Here is a 25961-nt window from a genome sequence, read left to right on the forward strand (position 1 = left end):
CACACTCGCAGGACTCACGTGAGCGATTAAAATCTGAAGGAAAGCATTTCAGTTTTACTCTTTTATTTAGTACTTTTTCTTTTTTTTTTTTTTAGCGCTGCAGCCGAGGGTTGCTGAGGTGCAAATGAGTTCAGTTGGAAGGGTTGCTGGCTGTGCCAGTGGCAGCGGCGTGTAATTGGAGGCGAGTGTCGTGTAAAATGTAAAACTTGCGCCGTAAATAAATCAAAACTTTCTGACTGAACAAACATTCAGGTGAGCGAAAAAATGCAGCAGCAACGGCAGCAACAGCAGCGCCACCGGCAACATCAGCGGCCCAGCAGCAGCGGCAACATTTTCATATTGACAAGTGTGCCGAAGAGGGAAAGCGTGGAAAGTGGAAAATGGGTGGGCGGAAGGCGATGGGGTGGGTTGCGCTGGGAAAACTCAAGCAGGGGACAAAAACAAGGCTGCTGCTGCTACCGGGGTTATTTACACTAAAAATTGGAACAGCTGCAAAGCGAAGCACTTACAGCTGCTGCCGCGGGCTTTTTAAAGGAGGCAAAAATAGGAGAAGACGAAAGCCAGCTGCTGTTAATTTCCCCTTGAATTTGAGCCCTCTTAATTTGATCGCAATGCAAACACAATGCATTTGTTTAACTATATTTATACGGTTCTAATAGAAGGTTAAACTCTAGCTTCGGAGTGACCCAAATCATTAGTGGCTAGAACAGTATGAAAAGTGCTTACAACTAGATTAAGCATGCTTTCTGAATGTATGCAGCATTTTGAAGTCCCTAGGTAATCGTAATATTTTATTCTTATACCCAAAATACACATTAATCCTTTTTCATCCCATCCTAGAAATGAGTTAACTTAAGCCCGCTCCAAAACCAAAACCAAATAATCTTGCACACAAAAATCCCACTATTGATTTATTACACAAAATGCTAAACACCAACTAAATACACCAAGGCGTAACGGAGAAAGTTTCGTTTGATTTATATATTCATTATTCTATCATATTTACGGGCGTGGCGCACAAATGAAATGTAAATGTTGCTCTGGCAGCGGATTAATACGGTTGCTCAACACAACGAGCAAATAAAGTGAATTTAAGTTGCAGAAAAGTTTCGGCCACAATCCCGGCTCAAGGTGGTCAGAATGGCGTCTTTCACATTTGTAGAGTCGTCATAAAATGATAAAAATATTAATATAAATAAACAGGCGAGTTTGGAGGAGATTTCGAGACCATTTGCCAGTGCTACCGAGGCTTTTGTTTGCCGAGCAAAAGTTTTTGATATTATCTATAGCGGAACATACCGGAATGTGGGACGAGAAAGGGCAGGGACTTTCTCATAAGTTGACAATTTTTTGTCGCTTTGACTTGGCCTTCCCCTGGGTGTTTTTTTTTTTTTTGTGTTGTGTTGTTCCTGTCCTGCTTGTCTATTTACCACCCTGGGATAAATATACAAAGATATATATTTGGGCAGCAAACTTTTGCCCATTGCGGGACACACCGGCACCCAGCTGCCTTACAGCCTCGTCCCATAATTGATGGTCAGCGTTTAACTTAATTGTATGTGGGAATCCGAGCTGCCGGTGGCATGGGCATGCTGATTGTGTCAAGATTTCATTTCAATTTGCGCCGCGATAAGGCTGCGAGACATAAAAGTAAATTGAAACGCCTGACAGTGCGCCTCTGACAACGGAGCACTGAACCACTGAGCCACTGGACCAAAGGACCAATGAATGGTTGGATGGCGGGATAGCCGGGATAGCCAGGATGGCCAGGGTTGCCAGGTGCTGCTGCTCCCGACCATCATTGCCGGACGTCAGAAGCTCGTCACGCACGTGCAGGTGGAGCAGTTTCAAAAATTTTTAATTGAATTTGCCACTGGACGGGGAAAGGTGCTCTTACACCGCGAAAAATGGTTGCGACATGGCTGGCTTTAAGGTGTTATCTTATATGTCAATATTAGTGGCATGACCCAAAGTCAAATTTCTTATGAGATAGCTTTTTATTTGTTATTATTAATTGCAAAAAAAATTATTTTAATAGTACAATATTATAATCGTACTTATTTTTTTTTATATAAATTTTGCGGCAGTGCAACTGTACTCACTGTGCAGCGGCGGCATGTACTCCATTTCCTCGTCAGAGTCCTCCATGTCCTGTCCGCCTCCTTCGGTCCTCGCTGCGTGAGGCAGAGGGGGATGGGCAGGAGGTGTGGGCGTGGCAAAGGAGTTGGTACGCAACGCCATTTCCATGGCACACAGGGCGGGCAGGTTCCTGGGCAATTTGCCATTCTGCAACCGAGAGCGAAGCGATGGACCATTAAAATTAGACAATAAATAGATAAAGATGAAAATAAAAACACGTGCCAGGTCATTCCAATTTCGAGTTGGAGACTCGACAGCAACCTAATTGAGGCATTCAACTTGATTACGACTGTGAGGACAAACGACTAACCTGAGACTAATGCCAAGGCCGACAAATGTCCTCCGAAGTGGCGTGCATGAAAAAGGATTACACGTACTAAAACCAAGAATGGAAACAAACTTCATACCCCAACCATTGTCCTCCTGTGGGTTAAGTTTTTGGTATTTCTCCTTGGGTTTTCCCTCTCATTTCGGTGACTAAAAAGCAACGATGTGACGACAACAATAACAACCAAGGGGAGCAGCGGCCAGAAATCCAATTTCAGCAAGTAGCACGACATAAATTTGTTTTCTCCACACCAACACACAACATGCGAACGCACACACACAGAGGCACACACACACACACACACACACACAAGCACACATGAATGGGGTTGTCCTGGCTGCTGGCCATGTCCTGCAAATGAATTCTGTTAATGCAGACATTACTCGAGCATATTAAAAGTCCGAATGTCCATTCCGCACAGAATTTTATAGCAGACGACCGCACCAAAGACCCCACACCAGCTACAAATAGGCACATTTGTTCCACCCCAAAGCCATCCCAAGCCACCCCACTTGGTACCACGAGGAACCCCTCCTGGAACCCCCAGGATCAGGACTGCAGCCAATGGGCAATGTAGTTAGCCAGCCAGCCATACACGCATATTTGTTTACCTTGCCACGACAATTGCGGTAGACAGTTTTCCCTCCCCCCCGAAAACGGGCGGCATTTTCCGGCCGAGCCCCTGCCGGACATTTAGTTTATTTGATGTTGCCAAATGAAAATTGTGACATAAAAGGGACTAAGAACATAATTAACTAGTGTCCAAATGTGCAAATCCAAACGCATAAAAAGTGTGCAAACAACTCGCCCAAAAATGCTGGGCAAAAGGGAGAAAAACTAGAGCAAACGTTGCAACCAAATTCAAGGGCCACCGAATGACACTTAAAGGATTTGCCTGGGCGAACCTTGAATATGCTCGGCGTTATGGGAATGCCGAAGCAGAATGTGGAAGCTGTTGCCAAGGATCCCATCCTGGGTCCATTCCAACCATCAGAGCGCACATTATTTGCCGTCCCCGGGTCCGCTTTTATCAGCCACGTGTCGGCCACAAAGGGTCATGATTAGTTTGCTTAATAAAGAACTGGCAGAGGCGGCGATAAATATGAAAAAAGGACCAGGCACTATAAGAAAAACTACAGAAATACTAAACATATTACTTTTATTGATTACATTTAGTTTAAAGAATTCATTTCTCTGAAGGAATATATATAATTCACAGGGTTTGCTTCTATACCACAGCCAGTCAGAACATGAGCATGTTTTTTTTCCCTGTGTAGCAACACTTGCCCACACTAAAAAGTGGGCGTGTCTCTTGCAAATTATTTGCCGCTAAATGGCACCGAAGTTATTGTATATTTATGAATATGCCGCTCGCATTACAATTTACCATTCACCGTGGTGGGGTTTTTGCCAGTCGAGGATAATATTTGAAATTAATGATTTCGAGTGGCGTTCGAAACTCGGATGGGTGGACAATTGGCAAAGATGAATGAAGACAAATGATGGTCGAGCATTTATAGCATTAGCATTAACATTTTGTCATGGCACTGGCACTGGCACTGGGGATTACGTAGATTTTGTGGCCCAATTTCTTTGGGGGAAAGAGCAAATTAAATAACCGTCAAACCGTCAAAGGAAATCTGCAAAACAAAGCGTTTCGCGACTTACCCCAAGAAATTACAACATTGCCAAGCCCCATCGCGAGTACATATTTTGTATATTGTACATTTTTGCCTCTGTTTCTGTATTTTTTTGGTTTGCGTTGCGTTGCGTTGCGTTTTCGCCGCCTTCGTTTCGCCTTATTTGCTCATTTTTGAGTATTTGATTTCATTTCTTTCATTTGCCAGCCAGTATAGTGCACAGTTTTTAATAAAACAAATTCAGCGGGCGACGGCCTGCGGCGAACATGGCAGGCGAAATTAAATTATTTCGCTTTCCACACCCTCTCTCCGCATGGAGATGAAAGCAAGAGAAAGTCGCTGGCTGGACGCAAACATTTTATCATTTGTTGTTGCCGCTGACAGGACGACGATATGTGTGTGTGTGTATATATGTGTGTGTGTGCGCTTTTCACTCGAAGGCTGAAAGCAGAGACTCAGTTGACAGGCTGCCTTCCTGGGCAGCCCAAGGAAACGGAGCCAGATTGTTTGTTAGTTGATGACCAGCAGACATGTTAAATATGCTACGTTTTTATTTCAGTGAAAATGGCTTCATGCCAAATGAGCTGAAAAGGCTTTGAAATCGAAGAATATTTAATAGGAAAAACTTACTGATGTACTGATTATCAACAGTTTCAAATGCCTAATACAAAGGAATAAATAATTTTAATTGTTTTGTGTTTGGTAAGTAAGTGCCACCAATAAAACTTCCTCGATTTCCTTTTCGATTGATTATCAACTGTTTTAAAGGTCTAAAATAAAGGAATAAATACTTTTAATTGTTTTATTCTTTGGTATGCAAGTACTACCAACAAAACTTCCTCGCTTTCCTGTTTTGATTTCCCCTATGCGTGTCTTTAAGTGGCACCTGCGTATGTGTGCCACACTTCCGCTTCCTGTTGCACTTCTTCGGCCTAATGGACGTTGATTGATGTCGCGTCCAGCGACAGGTGAAAGTATATGCTGTAATGCATATTTATGAGGCCAGCAGCTGGCTCTCCAGGAACCGCAGCGGAACGGAACGGATCGGATTGGATTGGATCGAGTTGGGTTGCATAATTAGGAGCGCGGCGAGGTATGAAATGCAATTTATAGGAGCCCAGTTGCGGGGGTAATCGTCGATCTAATGCCATGCAATTTTCTGCAGTTGCCGCTGCAGTTTCTGTTGCTTTCCTGCTTTGACAGTGGCCGTTTGCCATTTCGGTATGCAGAACGAGCCAGCAGGCAAACCGGGCCATAAATTAGGCCCCACATCACTCAGGCTGCGGCATTGGCAAGAGATGGAGATGCCGATGAGGATGGGGATGCGGATGCGGATGAGGATGAGGATGGAACTGAGGATGCAGATGAAACTGCAGCTGGAGCCAAACACAAAAGCATGCCAAAGGCATCAATCGGCAAAAGTGCAGTGCCGTAGATACTCGCAGCATGCACTTCCATACATCCAGTGCAGAGAAAAAATGTTAACAGAGTTGGTTAACAAATTATTTTCTACGATTAAATGGATCTCAACCACTATCAGTAACATTTTTAAATCAGCTCAGATTTCACAGAAATTCATATAAGGAATATAATTCACTATATATAGTTCAGCTGCAAAATAGTTGCATATTCCAGTGTACTGACAGCTGTTTCCGGAAGGACACGCAACAGTGCATATTGCGACCACACGTCGTATGAGCAATGCCAAATGTGCCGTCGCACGGGAGACTAGCCAGATCCAAAGCCGTATCGGGGTATATAGCCCAAGACTCCGTTCAGACGCACGGGCCATGCTATCGCTCATAATTTGCAGTTCGCATATGCCAGCCAGCCTACGGCAGTCTGAGCCAACAAACAAAGATAGAGGAGTGGCAACTTTTTGGAAGGACACCGTCTCGGCTCCACTTTGCATATCCTGTGCTGGAGCAGCAGAAATGTGCTGCTTAAATGGGCGACAGCCCTCCGCTGTTTTATACGATCATAAAACTTTCAAATGCCATTTCTTATTGCCATCTGAATGAATTTATTAGCTATACACTCCAAGCAAAACTTTAGTTTGTAATTTAATAAATATATTATGAATGTGCTCAGCAAAAATGTTATTATTTTAGCTCATAATTAAAAACTTTTCAACAAGAAAATAATCAGATTCTTTATCAAAATATGGGAAATAATGGTACAAATGTGGAATGTCATACCTCATTAAGCTCGTAATTAAATTCACAATCAACTTGCATTCAAATTTTGTAAATTTAATTTTCCATAATTGTGTTAGCATTGTTTATTAGCTGTAAAAGACAATGCGTTTTTGGGTTTTTTCATAAAACAATGATAATTTTCTCCATGGAAAGTAATGAAACGACTTATTAATGCAAGCAAAGTCCTTCGAACATCCTTCACATTTGGCAGTGCCTTCAAAAAGTTTATTGCTTGCGAAATTCGATAAGTCATGGCATATCCTTCTCTGAGTGCAGGACTTAACTCCTGGCGACCGAACGGACTCATTTATCTTCTTATCAGTTGCCAGGCCCGAAAGTGCATTGTGCAACTGGCCGGATCCTTGGCCGGCACAGTTGTAAATGTTGTGTATTTGCCGTTTGAGTGGCCACCGGGGATGCATCCGATCCGTGCACCTGGCTATCGAGTGCCACAGTGCCAGAGTCTCAGCCCAGGGAGCGGGAATAAATCAAACTGCTGGCTGGGCGGCTGGCCACTTAAGCGGGCCCAGTGCAATGGGCCAATTATCACAGAAAGTTGTCCATGCCGCTGGCTTGTCGGACATTAATTTTCAGCCACAAATATTTGCACACTGCTTCCCAGCTGGGGGAGTTACCAAGTTGGGCACTTGCTTGTGGTAGTGGTAGTGGCAGTGCGGACGACGTGCTGCCATTGTAAACGGGGCCAAAACGGCTTAAGCGACGACAGCAACTACAACTACAACTACAACTACAACGGCGACTGCCATTTAATCGAAGCCAACTAATTGCCCCGTAATTGACAGTTTGACTGTTTGGTAATTTGTTTTTGCATGTTGCGCTGTCAAAAAAGTTTTTCCCTTTTTCCGCCACCCCCGCTCTTTTCCAGCCACGATCGCGTTTTCCAGCTCATCGAACGCCAAAAAGCGACGGACTTTGGTCTGCTCGAAAGCGGCAGCTACACGAAGCTAACTGGCATAATGCCAAAAGTTTGATACAACAATTGTGTTGGCCACATTCTGCTTTACAATGTGTTTCCTTATTAGGTGGGCTTACAATGGTGATTATGCCGCCTAATTATGCCTTTAAGAAATTACAACTCTAAATTTGATTAAATTTATCATTCGAGTTTGATTTATACATATATTACTATATATATTTTCAAATTAGTTGTTGTTTTAATAAATAATTGCTGTACTATGGCAAATAATTTAATGCTTAAGCCAAGTGAAATCAGATCCCATTGAGCAGCACTCACCCCAACCAACGAATCCAGATATTCAGCGCCTAATTTATGTAAAAGGCAAATAAATCAATTAATGTCAAACAACCTGTGAGAGCCGGGCCGAAAAAGATATGCAGACTTGGCATCGCTTTTGGGAGGGGCTGTAGGCCAATGGCCATTCTCCCCCTATTGGCATAATAATAATTAGAGGCCGACTGACATTTTGAGGCTGAAGCAAATATAATTAATTACGCACCGCAGAGAACAAGCCGGCACAATACAAATTTATAGAGGCAGTCGGAGCGGTCGTATGCCCAGTCAGCAAAATGGGGCAAGGGTCTGTGAAGTCTATCAAAGGCTCGTGCCACGAGCCAATTCAATAGTTGGCCAAAGAAAACTTTTGCCACTTGGGCTGGTATATTTTGAAATGTTTTGCTGCAAACACACCGCACACACACACACACACAGCTCACACACACACAGTTCACACACAAATAATGAGTTAGATGAGGGGATCGAATGCCGGGAAGTGGCCACAACAACAAACAGCAGCAGCAACAACTCCAATCAATTATACGGCCAATTAAATGCCGAAAAGCAAAGGAAATGCGAGGAAACACATAATGGACTGGAATCCAGGACAGTCTGCAAAACTGATGCCCCAAACAGCAAACAGCAAACGGCAAACAGGCTCGTGGCTGCAATTTATTTTACGTTCTACTTGGCCATTTTTATTTGTTATTGAAAATAAAGATGCCCGAACACGTTGCAAAAGACAAACAAAACAAGGCCATCGTCCTGGATGGCCACATTCCTGGACTTCCAACCTAAACGAACCATCTGCAAGGATACTACGAGGGGTAAAAAATAAGCAGGGTATGAGTTAACTGAAAGACAGACAGACAGCCGTTTTGTCAAAGTCACCGCACATACACTAATTTAATGAAGAAATACCACCTGGGAGTGGCCGACGTGTTCACTTGAACATTTTCAGTGTCCTGTTATCCTTAGTTACGGCCACCAACGACATGCAAATTAATTGACCAACAAAATGCATCGAGATGAAACAAACAACTCACATGCATTCAGTCATTAGACGAAATTTAAAGTACCAGCCTGTGTATGCATTCTAATTTACCTACGCTCGCATTCATTTCAACTCAGGTAATTTCCCGGCAAATATTTGCCATTAAATAAATTTTATTCTAAGCTTGGGCAGAAATTCGGAAAGCATTTTACAAACACTAAACTGAGACAGATATCGATAGTTGTTTCACATTCCATGCACTGGAAACGAAAATTTATCATGCTGAGCTGAATTCGATAAGATAATAATATGTATGATATCTAATACATTTGAAAATATTGTTAATATTTCAACAATTAATCACTTCATGTGCGTTAAAACAAATATTAGTTTTACCGTTGGGCAATAAAATACTAGGTCATAATTTCTTGAATTTAAGTGACCTGAAATGTTTCTTTTCCCCCAGGAAAAATAAAATACAATTGAGACTGTGTCAGTCCTGATTAAGGACTTCGTTTCGATCGGTGTAAGGACATGTCAGCCTATTCATTACTGCAGGCAAATTTGTGACAACAACTTCGACGGTCATTATTGTTTCTGTCGAGCAATGAAACTAAATTACGATTCAGGCCGAGTGCTGGCCAAAAACTTTAATTTGAACAATGCCGGGGTATTTCAATTATGATTACATGTGAGCCAGTGCCAGCAGTGGAATCACACAGTGGTCATGGACTATGCAGCATTTCAGCATTTGAATCAACGCCCTTGGTGCAAATTGCTTACCTAACCAAAATGATTGATTCAATAAGCTGTGAATACATTTCAGTGATTTTCTCACTTGCAATCCGAGTTATGCATGTCTCATGTGGAAAATTCTCTGGCTATCACCTCATTTGTCCAAGCGAAATGACAACACATATGTAGGTGGGATTTGGAAAGAAAAGCTACGACTAGTTGATGGGAAATTCCTACAAAGTTTCCGAGGTGCCTGCCTCAGTGCCTCTAATTTGACAGCCGCGGCGGTTTGGCTTGGCCTGGCATTGGTTTTTTTTTGCGCTTACGTGATGTCTATTTTTTTTTTGTTTCTTTTGTGTTTTTTAGCCACGCCCCCTTGGACCTGAACCCGCCCACGTCGCTGCACGAGCGACTTCTTGGCTCACATTTGGTAAAACATTTTCTTTGTGTCAGTTGAGGTTGCATTTTATTGTGTTACTGCGAGTTTGGACTTAGCACCGCTCCACTCCCTTGTTTCGAATGCAGTTTCTCTGGGATTTGGGCTGTCAGCCAGCTGGAAATTGCAACTGTCAATTGCATTTAATTCGCCCTGTTCCTGGCGGTTTGACCTTTTCGAGCCACACAACAGCAAAACATAAAAACAAAAACTGGAAGTGGATGTGGTTGAGGGAAAAACTGAATTTACACTAAATTAAATTAGGACTGGACAGGGTTTAAGAGACGGCGTTTGAGAGGGCGCCTCAACTGTAGCAGCCAGTATCAAGTATACGCCGCATGGGCTGCCATTGAAAGTGAAGCTGCTGACGGCGTTTACACTTTCAAAGGATGCGTGCCATGTCGAGTGTCGTGCAAAATAAACCGCTTGGCAGCGAAAAAAGCTTTTGCACGGTTGCTTTTGAAATTTGGCGCCCTCGCACACACAGCGAGAAACAAAGAAGCACTTGATGAGCACACTCACAGACACACACACACACACAGGGATACACGGACACACGCACTAATACACAAGCATTGTGGTAAAAGCTTTCAAGTGGCAGCAGCAACAACAAGAAGGAGCAGATGCTGCTCCTGACGCCCGCGTCCTTTTTATCTGCTTCGCGATGATTAACCCATTTTCATTTTTTGGCCACAGCCATTCAGCTTTTGACCGATTTTTCAGCATTCAAACGAGTTTTTCAATTCATTGAATGGCAAAGAACATTTTTTCGGACAGAATACTGTTGGCTTTATCTATTATTCCATTTATATGAAGTGATTTTTATTTCTCCATTTTTGTTTCCAAATAAAAAGTATAAGCCTTATAATTTGAATTAAAAACAAGAGTTGTAGTTTTTTTCATGGTTTTCAGATACAGTTTCGTACGTCTAAACCATGCTGCTCATAATGGGTTAAGCGCCTTGTGGCAAGCCAGTGCGCGACACACTCGCACACACAGGCGCGCACAAGAGAAACGACGAAGGACCAAGGACGAAGGACGAGGCGGCGGACACCCACACAATCAAATGCGGTGAGATTCGGGCCACTCAACAGCAGTGGCTGGCACTTTGGGGCGCCATCTCGCGGCCAGTCAGCCAGCAGATTGAATTAACAGTGGAGCCAAGATTCTCATGGTGAGATCGGCATAGAGTTCCCATTCCGGTGTTGGGGATGCGGATGCCACATCCTCTGGAGAGCAATGGAGCGCATTTACAGGCTCTGTGAAAGGCGAGAAAGTCACCACATTCTGTTAATGCCGCAACGTGGCTGTTTGGCAGCGAATGGAAACTACAACTGGCCTTAAGGCCAAGTTCTGATTCGGATTTGCGCTTTTGGGTGCGTTTTTTGTGGGTAACCCCGCAGGGTCCTTTCTTTTCGTCCTGTCTAGCGCTTGTCCAATTTACCAGTTTGGCTGTTTGGCTGTTTGGCTGTCAACTGTTTCCTTCGACTTTCTCTCGCCGTTTGTCACTCGTTGGCCACAAGGCAATCCTTTGATATCGCATCCTTTGGCGCAGCTATCAAATTTCTTATACTTAAGCAACAGCAGGAAGGACACTGCCTGTCTTTCCTCCGCTGGCCTTATTTCACTGCTTTTATTTCGTTTTGTTTCAGTTTCATTTTGCCACTGCTGAGAGCAGAATAATGACAGCCTCGTTGGTTGGTATCTTCAACTTTTTCCTTGGATTTCTTCCAATAAAGTGAACGCATTCTCTGGCGGCAGTCCTCGAAATATGTTCCTCACTTTGTGTGTCTGCTTTTTGCTGGCCCGTTAACGCGGCATATGAAATATGGATTCACTTACGCATCACTCGCGACCCTTCGAGGCCATTAAGTCACCATTGCTCCTGCTCCTGCTCCTGCTCCTGGTCCAGCTTCTGTTCCTACTGTTGGCTGAAGGATTCCCTTTTTGGAGTGCCCCTCTACATCATATCCTTTTCTTTTTTGCACTACTGCACTCTTGTAGGCGAGTATCCAAATGGATGAAGCTGTGACTCTTTCTCAATTAACACTTTTTTACCACTGGCTGCTTAAAGTGCCGTCGCGTCGATCTGAATTAAAGCGTTATATACATATACTCTTTTCCTATCTCATTTACTGGAGTTGTGAAAGGAGGAACAACCGCAGCCTAATATCCGGAGCATAATTGTGGGCTTACCCAAATCCTCTTAGTAAACTGCGCACTAGCCCGCCACGATAAAAACTCTCTGCTTCATTACCATTCATTTAGCATTAATTGTTTTTTTGGGCCGTATTTCTATTTATGATATAAGTACTTAGTAACGCTTACCCCAAAACATTTCCAGGGTGCTGAATTAACTAAGAAATTTCTACAGGCCAAATAAACAACATGGAATAGCTCACAGCATAGCAAAACAGCACACAAAAAAAGCAAGGAAAATAAAGACAAGTAAAACCCAACAACCAAATCCGCTTTGAAATACTCCGCAAGTGCATATGGAATATGAGTAGAACAATTATTAGATGGAAACCAACTGTTTTTCCAACACAATGCCGGCAGTTGGGGGCGGGGTCAAGTGGGCGGGCAAAGACAAGCAGACGATTCCCAGGCTTCAAGTGATGCCGAATCCGAATGCACCACAGATACTGGAAAACTTTCTAATGCAGGGAGCCCACGAAACCAAAATCATTGTGGGTGCAAGTGCACAAAAAACATAATTATAATTCATCATAATATAATCTTGATATACACTTTTATAGGTTTCAGGTTTCATGTTAATAAGAGGGAATATTAACAAAAGCTAAGTTTCGTTGCGATATAAATTACAACTTTTTTTTGAGGAGTGGATAGATATTTCTTCAAGTGCCCATTTATGGTCTTCCATGCAGTCGCACATGTACTATATGCAGCCGTACAAGTCTGGGTGAGAGTACATTATAACAGTGGGCTAGTGCAAACATTAAAGGCAGCACATAAAATGCTTTCTTTGTGCATGATAGCGCGCCCAGTTTTCCAGAAGCAGGGGAAGGAAATGCAAAAACAAACGAAAGCGTGTGCCGGCGGAAGGCGGTAGAAAAGCTGGAAAATGTGAGCAAAAGGTATTGTTAAGTTGCAGAAAGACCACAACAAACCGACGAACACATAGATATGGAAGTGCACTCACACATGAGCATTTGCTGGATGTATTAGATGTATGGGCAAAACGGACAGACAGACGGACTGTCGAAAAAAATGGCATTTCATAAAAGATTTAACATTCAAATGTGCAGATAGAGTCCAGAGTACTCAGTGTGCGAGTGTGCAAGTGTGCTGCTTCTAAATAAAACTACTTAAGCACATGTGAATGAACAGCATTAAGGATGCAGGACTATGATGTGCATTTTTCTCATGTTTAATTCGCCTGTAAAATAAATTTCACTCGAAGTAGCAAAAATGTGAATAGCAAACTGCTAGCAGCGAATCGATGCATTTTTCTACGTTTTAACAGGACATGGCTAGGTGACCACCAGCGAACCATTGACGCTGCGATTTTTCTTTTATTTCTGTTGCAGATTCTTAATCAGGACAAACTTATCCGCTATGCAGGAGCATCAACAGCAAGGCTATCAAATAAACGAATCGTCGGACACGGCCAAGCATTGGAAAGGAAGGAGCTGTGGAGCTGTGGAGCTGAGAAGCTCAGTAGCCGAATGGACGGACAGCAGACACTATCTGCGCTTGTCCTTGCAAGCGGCGGCCCCACCCGAAATCCGAAATCAGAAATCTGCCGGCAGGAACGTAATTTAAGAAGCACGTTTTGCATGTCGCTGGCCAGGACTCAACCCGCCGTAAAGGGCCGAAGCCCAAGGCTCAAGTCCAGCTCAGCTTTTAGCCCACCGCTGCACAGAGAAAGAAATTTATAACAACAGATGAAAATATATGACAGACAGACTTAATAAGCACAATGATGAAAAACATTTTAAAAGTTAGATTTACAAATTCGTATACATATTAGTATATCTTATATAATACAATTCAAAGCTCTTATGAACAAAGTCACTCGGAGTTTTTATTGTGTATTTATCTGCTGCCTGTTTCTCTTGTTGTCCTGCGCTTCCTTACTCATATTAAATGCAAAAGTCATTGAGCGCACGACAACACTGAGGCGGGGGGGAACTTAAAGGAAGGGGCAAGGTGGCGAGGAAGTGGCAGAGGTAGCGAACCTGGTAACAAAAACAACTAGTTTATTTCCGCATCCTTGGACATGAGTTTGCTGTAAAATTTCGTGTTGATGATCTTACTAGGTTATGCATTAGTTTTTCGTGCTCGCCGTAAGTCCGCCTTAACCCCTCTCTTAACCCCCCACCATATTCCTTTCCATATCTGCGCTTTCACTTCCGCTCGTTCCGATTTGCATTTGCACCACCTTCCCCCACCACCCCCTTGTAGCTTTGATTTTTTGTGTCCTGTCGCTGCGCTAAATCTGCACCAGCAACATGCATGCAGATTCTACGGAGAAAGGGGTGAAATGAAGCTCCTCCGATGTTGCTTGTCTTTTATGTTTATGTAAATTGAAGTTTGGCAGCAACAGCAACAGCAGCAGCAGCAGCACACCCATAAATATTAAGTATACGTGGCATTGTCCCTGCCTGTGCTGTGCTTCGCAAATTGCAACATTTTAGTAGCCCAGGAGGATTTGCATCCATTGACTAAGTGCCGCTGATGTACTATAAATATTCTACGTTTACAGCCAGCCACTTTGTTTAAATGTCTGACACCTCACAGGCTTTTTAACCAAAGTTGAAGTTGTCAATTGGAAACCTTCCTTACTAATGTGTTAAATATTTAAGTATTGCATGAATAATTAACCGTAACAAGTAAATCTAAGTTTTTAGATATATTTTAAATTTGCACTTACCCGCTGGTAAGCACTGACAGCCGCTGCCGCCGCGGACTTGAGGCTCTGAACTCTGTATGTTGCCGGCAGGGGGGGCGTGGCAGATGTCCTGCTGGGCGTGGGGCAACGAAAGCGTTGTGGAGGCATCATCGGTGAAGGTGGTAGTGGTGGTGGTTGCATCAGCGCCTGGAAGTGGGTGAGCATAGGCGGTGGCTGTGGCGGCGGTGGAACGCTCTTCGCCTGCAACAAAGGCTTGCAATCCTCCGGCGGCGGCAGAGGAGGTTGCACATGCAAATTATGCTGTTGCTGCTGCTGCTGCTGCTGCTGCTGGGGATGTTGCTGTTGCATGGGCAACATCAAGGGCACAAAGATCATCGACTGGGCAGGTATGTTATTGTAAATAGCAGGTGCCTTGTTGCTGCCGCCGGTGTTGTTGCACTGTTGCATGTTGCAATGCGAATGACAATGTTGCATGGTCAGCAGCGGCTGCTCTGTGGCAATGCTGCTCATGTAGGTGCTCGTTGTTGCAGTTGCTGGCATCAGACAGCTGCCGTACAAACAGTTGGTTGCAGTTGTTGTTGTCTGCTGCAAGGTGGTGCTGCAGCTGCCTAGTTGATGCTCCTGCTTCTGCTGCGGATTTCGGTTAAGCGGTGGCGGCGGCTGTTGATGCAGCAATCGCGGAACGGGCAGGTGCTCGTAGTCCTGGCAGTCCTGGCAGCAGCCGCTGTTCCCGGACGCGGGCATCGCATAGGGCTGACTGGTGGCATGGGCAGCGGTGGAGTAACTCAGCAGCTTGGGCGCCTTGCCCGGCGGCTGCCAATGGAGGGAGCAGGGCAGGATGCCCACCAATCCCAGTCCCGCGGCGGGACTGGTCGGTACTCCGGTCGACAGGTTCGCTATTTTTGGCTCCTCCTTATATTTACCTGAAAATTAAATACCAATATTAAAGACTATATTTAAAGGCGGCCATTTAATAAGTAAGATAATTTAACAAAAAAGAACCAAAGGCGTACTTTCAAACAATGAAATTATCAATCAGCCATTTAGTGGCCAACAGCCAGCGAAGTTTGGAAGTTCAGAAGAGGGCTTTAAATACCAAATCATATATATTTTTAATGAGTCGAGCAATTTTCGGGCTACTTGTTATCATTCCTTTGCCTTGTCCTCGGCAACTGCTTACTTTGGCTTTTCATAATTTATGAGTTATTTTCGGCACGCTTGATTAAAATGTACGCCTTATTAAAACATCTTTGAGAACAACAAGGTAAGGAGGCGCTGGCTGTTCAAAAAGTATCTTGTTGTGGGCGGGATTTTTTGGCGCCTCGTCTACCGATTCGCCCTCAATGGGCTGGCATCCGTTGGAGGCTTTCAGAAATCACTCAAAGTTTGTCAAGAACGAGAAAACCAATTTTTCAGCTGAGTGCATTTTAATTTCGTATACGCCCCGTGTTCGCCTGTGGAGTCCAGCAGCCCAACAGCCCAACAGCCCAGAGACCGAAAACATGAGACCGAATGCCTAACCCCGAACTGTGCGTGTGCGATGGAAAGTTTGCTTTTCATTGCAACACGCTTGAAATGGCAACTTGGACAAACAGGACGGGCAGGGGTAACAATAACACGGGAAAAACCGAAAAACTCGAAGGCAAATGCAAGAAAAATTGGTCGGCCCTGTTCCCTTCTACCTTTTTCCTTTTGGCCAGCTCTCATTGCATTCCCTTTTCCTGGCCAATTTGCATGGCTCTGTCCACAGAGCATTGTTGACTCCGTTGGCTTCGCTTCTTGGAATGTTCCAAAACGCATTTTGGCCAGAAACGAGTCCTTGCCACAGACCAAACAATGGAATATTAGATGTGACAAAACAGGTGCACGTGTCCAGCCATTGTAGCAACTGCCTGTAGCCAAAATTTCTAAGCTGGGAGCTATGCATTCGCCTCAGCCAGTTGGCCATTGGCCATGGGCCATGGTTAATTGTCAGACTGGCTGCTGGCCATAAATCCCAATTTTACAACATACGTGCAGTATCAATCAGCAGTCAATAGGGCTACTTGACAGAGGACTCCTAAGATTGCAGATCTGAAATGAATACTGGGATCATTCCACAGGCTTGGCAATCAATCAATGATGTGAACAGTTTCGAAGCAGTTTATAATGATCTAAAACAGAGGTTCGAGTTCGTAAATCGCAGCAGTAATCAAGTGTTAAATTGTTAAAATATTCATTATTTATATTTATTCAAAATAAATGATAATGAAAACAAAACGACCAAGATTCTTTACTAAAATCCGCTTTTGAATCTGACAGGTTTTAACTTCCCGTTTTGCGGGAAACGAAAGCAAATATCTTGAAAACAAATTTCCATAATTCCATAAATACTTGGCCCGCATAATGAAAAATATTTGCACAACTCAAGATCAAAAGTTTGGTGGCAGTGCTGGAATAGTTTAGTTTCAGGGTTTAGACAAGCAAGACAGCAACTTTCTGACTTTTCTTGCCGGCGATTAAGTTGCCAGCATATGGAAAGTTTCCATTTTGGCCAACAATTTTCAGCTGTAATCGTGTTCAATTTGTGTGCACAATACGAGTAACTGGGTAAGATACGCGTGCATATGCAACTATTGTGGCTCTCGGAGCTTAATTACAAAAACCCGAAAGGGGTTTAGTACGGTCGCAGAATCACTGGCAAGGACACAGACCGACCGCCGGAGTCCTTTGAAAGTATGTTTTGTGGCCCTGTGTTGTCCGTGAGATATACAAAGCTGAAAGTACAAAGAAACTTACAAAAAGAATTTGGTAGCATCAAAGCAAAAATTTTTAATGAATTTCTTGCCGGGCAGCAGTGCCGTAAGCCTGCAAAACGCACCATACGCAAATGCAAAAGGCGCAAAAAGGACCTGGACCCTCCCCCCCCCGTTTCCTGGGAACGGGAATGCAGGGTCAAAGGTCCGGCCAGGACCGGCACCACTTCATCTTCCCTTTTGGCCGCTGGCCCCGGTGCCCCGGTGCCCCGGCAATCGTGCTGCTCATCGGTGGCCTTAATTAAATTTAAATATTTTATCACCGAAAAATTGCCAGGCGGCAGCAACTGCGCAACAACAACAGCAGCAACGGCGGCAGGAGCAGCAGGACATGAAAAGGGTGCAAATGTGTGGGTGGGCGGATGGGTGGATGGGTGTGTGCCTGAGTGCAGACAGCCGAAAAATACTGATGTGGGTGTATTTTTCATTATTTGCCCAGCGCTGCAACTTTTTTCTGCTCCCCACCCACATGCCCGCCCTTGCCATCGCCACACTTCATATTCAATTGTGTTGAATAATTGCCATACGCTTTTTTGACCAACGGTTTTTGACACTTTCCTAAAAGGACACACGCGCCCTCAAGTGCCCCGCCCACAAACACACATTCACACACAGACACACACACCAACTCAAGAGCCGCCCTCATGCCACATTTGAAGTTCGGTTTTCCCTTTTTTCCCAGCAACCGAAAAGTGAGCAAAACACTCGACCAACCGGGCGGGGAAACTCCGAGGACCTCTGGACACACACACACACAGGGACACACATACGCAAACAGAGCAACAACAAGCAGCAGAACAGCAACAACAATTATAAAGGGAACTGGAAACAAAAACAAAACATGCCAAAAGCGTTTTTTGAAATATCTTTGTAAATATTTAAAATGTTCCGTACATGCGGGCGCTTCAATCAAACCGAATCGCCAATGGCGGGGGGGAGGAAGGCGAAGAAATGGCCAGGATGGGGGTCCTGAAAAAGGTCCTGGGACAGGGACCAAGGCTATTGTGCGCCAGGCACAGACCGGGACAAGTTTTAAATAGTTTTTGTTGGCAAATGTCAAAATGCAATTTGATATTCATAAATTAATGAAGCGCCATTGCAACAAAAAACCTCTCCTGGATTATAAAGTTTTTACATAAATTATGTGCGAGGGCTTTTGAGGAAAGGGTTGTGATTTAAATCTGGTATTTAAATGTGTAATCCTTGGCTGATTATAAATGCATTAGAATGGCATGGAAAATTTGAAATTCTTTTCAAATTCCATTGAACTGCCATTACAATTTGGAAATAGTAAGGTTTACGTTACAGTAATTAAAATACATTTCAGTGAAGAGGGATTTTTAAAATAATCCCTTTTTAATACATTTTGTTTCAAATTTTTTGGAACAAAAAAAAATTTTTTTTTAATTTTACAAAAGTAATAGCACTTGTGGTAGCATAGCTGATCTGCTTTAAAGGACTTAAAAAATAAAACTTTATTCATTTTTACAATTTTGTGAAAAAGCTGTCAAAACAGAATGTTTCAGAGTAACAGCACCACAGAATGACTCAAGATTTTTATTTGACTTAAGGATCTGCTTTCTTGTACACATGCGCACTCATTTAAGCCGCTGTTTTCCTTTGCGGCTACTCAAAAAAAATTGTAAACAAGGTCAGAACACGTATGCCAAAACACGTAACACAACAAAGAGAGCGGCCTGCAGAGGTCCTTCTACTCACACTCTCTCTATCTCTCCCGTCGAAGTGCAGTGCTCACTCACACTAGTGCAGGTCCTGGCAGGACACCGCCCGAATGGCCCACTTTTCGATGGCTTGTATCGAATTTTTGTATACTTCCGCACAACAAAACTCGCGACTCGGCGGGGGCAGGAAAACGAATCGGGACGAGAATGGGGATAAACGGAGGGGCGGACGAGCACGTGGTAGCCGTGAAAACCGGGAAGTCAGGAAGGATATCCTTTCCAAGACATTAACGATTAGTTCTGAGCGAAAAGCAGCGCCTCGTGTCGACGAATTGACACTGAAGAGCCCAGTCGCCAAGTAGCCAAAGTCGGCGTCCAGCAGTTTCAGTTGCCTTTCAAGTGGCAGCGCTGCACCACCACCAAAAAAAAATAAAGAAGAAGAAGGCGACCCATCACACACACACATACACACACACGTGTGCCACCAATACAGTGCACGCAAGGCGAGCCAACCCAAGCAACGGAATAAAGGCGAACGGCTCTGCCCTGTGGTTGACATTATCGCATGCAACTAAATCACACGCACACACACAAACACACACACACACAGCTGCAGGTGCACCCACCCCTCGTCCTTTTTGCACCGCCCTTCGTGCGCTCATTCGCTCGTGCAACGCGGCGTATGGGTAACAATGGAGAGTGGCTCACACACACACACAGCCACTAACACTCAGCTATCTGCCTTAGCGCCATTTATGGCATTTGATATGCTAATTTGCACATATTCATAGAGAGAGAGCTAGATTAAAGGAGAGAGTGAGAGAGAGAGCAAGGACATCCACCACCGGGACGCAAAGGTGCGAGTGTGGCCATCTGCTGAACGAGGCCGGCTCATCGTCAGCTCCTTCGTCCTGCTGCCTCGCTCCTGGCCAAGTGGCTCACGAGTATCTCTGTTATGATGGCTCTTCAGCGCGCCCGAGTTTTGAGTCCTGAGTGGCAGCAGGTTAAGTTGCCTGATGAGCTGCACTTTGTCATATGGACACGACACACTCTGCGATTCCATTAATTATTTAGAGCTTAAAACGAGAACTTTAAGCAGGATTTTCTGCTAGCATAGGTCGAGATACTATTAAAATAATATAAAGTAGTTTACAAATGATTTTTCATGTCCCTTTGAAGTTAAAACAGAACCTTATTTCGAATCTTTAGCACTTAAAGGATTTCACCATTCACCACCATTTTTTTAAGTTTATAACTTATTATCAAGTTTCATATTTTACTGACTGTAGCGCACTTCTCGAATTCGTCGAAGTCCTTCGGCTGCATCCACCACCGAGGAGCAGCACCACGTTTTCGTTAGCTCTCTCAACTCTCCGCATGCTGCAAGGATTCTCACCAATACCAATGCACTCGCAGTCCAGTGGAAATGCATGTACGACACAGAGGCGGAGTCTGAACGCTGGTCATGTAAAAGCCACAAAGGCTTATGTATCCAAAGGGGAGGCGCCATTGAACAAGAGTATATAGTCGCTCTCTAGCTTTAGTTTTCCTCAGAAAAGACAAAATGGCGGATAATTTGCGTGTAAAAATATTCGAAAACGATCATTTCCGGTGAAAACCCCCAGGTAAAACGACGCCTCTGCGCTTTGTTTACGAGTTGTTTTGCGGACGGGATGCAATACAACAACAGGCTGGCGGCGAAAATGCGATACAAGTCACGAAGAGTCGCTCACCGAGAGCGAAAGTGACTGCTCCTTGTATCGCAATTTTCCTCGGCTCGCTCTCGGCTGCAAAACTGCGATACAAGCCAGCAACAACTGCAGGGAGTATGAGCACGTGGCATCCTGTTGAGCCTTTTCCGAGAAGGAATCAGCTGACAGGACTCGGCAAGTGCACCTGACACCTGCTAGCCGGCATCGCCGACATCGACGACATCCTGGCAGCCCGATGGTCAAACCGGCGTCCAGTTTGACACATTCCGGACACTATCTCCCAATGGTCAGAGGAGCACATGTGTGACGCTATCGAACGATGGCATCGTTGGCCCAAAACTTTGTCATCCATCCCGGCGAGAAAGCCATGAATATTACTACGACTTTATCGGTGGCAGACAGTCTCCTGCCCACTGCTTCTTTGGCAAATTATGCAAATTTCAGATTTCCCAAGTAAACATTTACTTTACTTTTCAGCGCAGACAGCGTGGCCCGGCGGCGCTTAAACCTCCGACTTGCAATCTCCATCGCTCCTTTGGCTCCTTTTGGCTCTTTTTGGCCATTTGACATTTGTTAAGTTTTCTTATCGCGCGCTTTCATTAGCGACCGTCGTCTGGTTCGGACCCAGAGACCTTCTAATTGTCTTGCAAATTAGAACGCCAGTGACGAAAAAATGCGAACCCCAGAGATGATGCGGGAAATCCCAGAGTTCGTCGTTTATTTACCCATCGAACAACCGGAATGAGGAGCATGTGGCATCTGCTTGAAGGAAATGAAAAGTAAACAAAGCTTCTGCCGCTGCCGCCGTGCCACATTTGGCGGCATGTGAGCGGGCCAACCCCCGTAATTTTTGAATGGCGATTTCCGTTGAGCACGAGGACGTGCTTCTGTCGAGGATTAGCCTCCCAGACACGGCAGCTGCCGAGCACCGTCACCGTGTCCGGCGGAAACGCACAACAGACACGGCCCACTCCGGCGTATTTTTATAGACTTTTTCACTTAATCCCCCACAGAAGCATAACACAGACCTAACGCCAATCGATTAACTGCCAAGTGGAAGGCTTTAAAATGGCTTTAACTAAAGTCTGCTGGCATGATGTACGACCACAAGTTGGTCTTGAATATTTCATGAGCTCTTAAAGGGCGAGATGTTTTCTTGAACTGAACAGTCTAGAATATATTGTTCAGTAGAATCCGACTGTAGCGACGTTCAAGGGACCGACGACTTTACGTCGTTAACACCGATTGAAAATATCCGATTTTTTACAACATTTTTTTTCGATAGCAGTAAAAATAGTTGTCCAAATGTGGAATTCCATACCTCGTTGAATTCGTAACAAAATTCCCTATCGATCCATGTACATACATTGAAATGCTGATTTTTGGCCATTTTTCGCAAAATTTGATGATGGTACACCCCTTATCGAAAATGCAAAAATTTGTCAAATTTTTGTTTTTCGAAAATCAAAAAAGTTGGGATAGACATTGTTAGATATGTTAATTAGCAGCACAAAACAGTCTTTATTTTAGTTATGCGGTCATTTTTGGCCAAGTTATGGCAAAAACGCCGATTGAAAATATCCGATTTTTTACAAAAAAATTTGTTTTCGATTTTTTGATAAAAATAATCCGTTTTTTTTCCATAGCAGGAAAAATTGTTGTCCAAATGTGGAATTCCATACCTCGTTGAATTCGTAACAAAATTCCCTATCGATCCATGTACATACATTGTAATGCTAATTTTTCGCAAATTTTGATGATGGTACCCCTTATCAAAAATGCAAAAATTTGTCAAATTTTTTTTTTCGAAAACCGAAAAAGTTGGGATAGACATAGTTAGATATGTTAATTGTCAGCACAAAATAGTCTTTATTTTAGTAATGCGGTCATTTTTGGCCAAGTTATACGATAATTCCGATTGGAAATACATAATTCCAAAAATTGTTAATCATATTTTCCGTAGATCTATAAAGGTTTGGAATAAAGTCTTTGAAGTTTATAGATTAATATTCTTTATGATTTATGAAGTGGGGATCTCATATACAGATTTTTGTTACCCTTTGAAAGGCATAATTTGCAGATACTTAAAAGCATCAACTCAAAAATGTCTGTTAATTTGGGTCCCCAATACTTCATTTATTGCTTTGAGGAGGAGACAAGATGTTTTTGGCTCTAATTGAAAAATTATTGGGCCATAAAATATGTAAGCGGCGTAAAGACGATGTTCACAGATTTAATTGGCTCCAAAAGTTTCAAGTACTTTTCACTCTCGCCGAGTTTAATACATTTTTAAAGTGTTGTGCAAGGACGAGTTGGGCCCACCGTTTGATGGCGGTACTTAACCGAAAGTTGAAGAGACATTTGCAAATCGCAAAGTATAAACAAAAGTTCTTTATATTTTTGCGCATAATGAAATCCCACAGCGATGGGATGCCGCCAGCAAAACATTCTGCAAAATTACCCTTAAAACAAAAATGCATTATTGTCATCTAAAATGCAAGCATGCATTATCCTGTCACAGGTCCTTTGAGAGTTGGCTTTTTGCGTGGCTCGCCTGGCTGCTCTACAGCTCGAGCAGCTTCAGCTTCTTTTGCTCCGGCAACGTTTATTATCCGCACAGCCCCACTCCGCACTCGCATTCGCATCCGCAACCGTATCCGCATCCGCATCCTTCGAAGGAAAGCCAGACAATAGTACTGGCCGTGTCCTTCATAAGCCAGTGAGCTGGGATCAATTTGCCAGCAGCCAGAAACCTTTCTAGTTGCGCATGCAAATATGACAAACACACAGAGTACGAGCCCGGCTATATTGCCCGGAATAACCCTTTCCAATCCCAATCCCAAAACCAATCCCCATCCAGATCTCCTCCCTGAGCACTCCGATCTAATCCACTCCTTGGCTGGCCCTTTGGCCATCTGTGTCTCGTGTTAATGCTGCATTCTTGTGGGAAATTATCGCTGTCGGAGGGCCAGAGACTTCGACTTCGGTTGCAGTTGCTGGCCAAAAATTTGAATTTGCCAAATTACATATTGAAATATTATTGCAGTGCGCCCCAAAAAAAAATTCGCTTTCCGGCAAAGTGCGAATTTGACAATTTTTTTTGTTGTCCCCCCCATTTGGATATTTTTCTTTCCTTTTTTTTTTTGGCTTCCTCCGGGGCTCAAAATTGCTTTCAAATTATTTTGTCAGCTGCGGAAACGTGGTGGCGATGGGTCTCCAGTTCGAGAATTCCACTTCGTTTCCGGTCCGCAGTCGTCACTTGCGTGCAATTTGCGGCAAAGGCGAGTGGAAATTGAACACAGATTATTATTGCTTATTTCTGCATGCGTTGCAGGTTCGCCGCTCGCCGGATTACAGTAATAAAAGTCGAGCGAGGGAAATCATACGGCCGTAGTCTCTGTCCGGGCGGAACCAGCTCTAATGAAAGCCCGTGCTCATGGGTAAACCAAATCAAAACCGAGCGAGTGTTAGGTATGCCACGGCGCCAGCCTCAACTATCAATAGGGGAAGCCCTTTATTACCCTGTAAAGTATCTACAGATACAAAACATCAAATGCTCATAAATATAGAATTATTTCCCTTTATATTCTTAAACTTCTTTGTTAGCATTATTTATTATTCATTTTATAATTACAAGTAGACCACAGATCCTTTATTCCGAATCACCAATTCGCTCACAATAACGAGGTATTCGAACGGCAACGCTTAGAGCGCAACTGAAACCACAGCCGCAAATTGAAAGACAATAAATGTGCGCAGTCATATGGAAAATTGTGATATTCACACAATTTAATTAACATGAATAAATATTGTTACAGGCGGGCGGGTGGTCGGGACCTGTGCAACAACAATGGCAAATGGCAAATGGCAGTAGGCAGTAGGCAATCGGAGTAACCGGCTAACGAGCGGACAGCATGGCGTATGAGTAACGGCGGTCGTTTGATTGTCTGCATGCAAAAGAAACAACAACGACGATGGGCAAACAAATCGCAAGAAAGGACAAACTGCGGGGAATGTGCGGCCAAAACAAAAGGCTCGACAGACGGAAAACATCATAAATACCCGAAAATCTCACTGTTTTATTGTTCGAAAGCCGAGCTCATCAGCGGTTGCCAGTTGCCTGTTGGCTGTTGGCAGTTGGCTGTTTTGGGCCAGAATGTCGCACGCCTGCTCACATTGTCAGACACTTGAATTGTCAACCCAAATGGTGGCTAATCAGAGCATTTTCCAGGAGTTTAGCGCCAAATGCTGTGACACTGCCATGCCACGAACTTTGAGGGCTCTTCATTAGCCAGTTTTGCAGTGAGCTTTGGCACACGCAGAACAATTTTGTTCTCTAAGTATGATAAGTTTGGGTTTGGGCTACCCAGATTTGGATTGAAATCACAGCTTGACTGCCAGCGACATGACTTTATTAGGGTCTCGCCTTTGTTTTTGCGCTGTCACCTCTGACCGCATGACCGACATGATTCCGGTAGATTAAGTGGAAATGTCAGAATTTGCTTTGGCCATTTACGACTTTGCTTACATTATGCTAAACAAAAAGGCGCTTGAAATGAATAAACCAGGAATTAATACGCATTTTGCCAAACAATTTCATTAGCAAAAATTTCAATTAGTTGCACGATTGAATCGACAGGATCTCAACAACTTTTTACGCCGCTGTGTAAGTGTGTATTAAAATCAATTGAGAAATCAGTAAAAAAGTAAACTCGAATTGGCGGCCCACAAAGTTTTGCGATTCACGATTGAAATCTTTTACGGCCTGAAATTATGAGAACATTTTCAATTTGAGTTCTCGTTCTTTGGCGGCGCGGGAAGCAACAGAGCGTGACACAAAAGTAAAGCAAACTTTTCGCTTACAGTTTCATGAGCACGGGGCAACAATCGCTTCACTTCAGTGGCAAAGACGTCGAACTGCCAGCAGCACCACCATGGCCCTAACCCACTACCAAAAAACCACCATCGGTGGCAGCAATTCGCATAACAATAACAATAACTTGGCTGCAAACATTTCAATACCAAGATTCAGCCACGTTCCAATTGCCGGGGCAGCAAAAGAGTAGATAGATGGATGAGATCTGTGCACTGCAAAAAATCTTGCCAGTTGGAAAGTAGAACTGACTATTTCCTTGCTATTAAATCGTTTGCAATAAGTAAGAGAGCGCAGT

The 25961-nt window shown here is 43.9% G+C and overlaps 1 protein-coding gene across 2 annotated transcripts in view; it reads right to left on the minus strand.

Moving 5' to 3' along the window:
* The window catches only part of LOC120452216 (RNA-binding protein 208), a 56796-nt gene extending 41436 nt beyond the window's left edge, over positions 1–15360 (minus strand). For both annotated transcript variants that reach the window (XM_039636342.2, XM_039636341.2), the window contains exons 1-2: positions 14623–15360; positions 2103–2286 (exon numbers count right to left, since the gene is read on the minus strand). In XM_039636342.2, the coding sequence (XP_039492276.1) occupies positions 2103–2286; positions 14623–15345 (907 nt within the window). In that variant the 5' untranslated portion in view covers positions 15346–15360. The remainder of the gene's footprint in view (positions 1–2102; positions 2287–14622) is intronic.
* Between the last annotated feature and the right edge of the window lie 10601 nt (positions 15361–25961).

Source organism: Drosophila santomea, chromosome 3R, assembly GCF_016746245.2.
Source record: "Drosophila santomea strain STO CAGO 1482 chromosome 3R, Prin_Dsan_1.1, whole genome shotgun sequence".
Classification (NCBI taxonomy): domain Eukaryota; kingdom Metazoa; phylum Arthropoda; class Insecta; order Diptera; family Drosophilidae; genus Drosophila; species Drosophila santomea.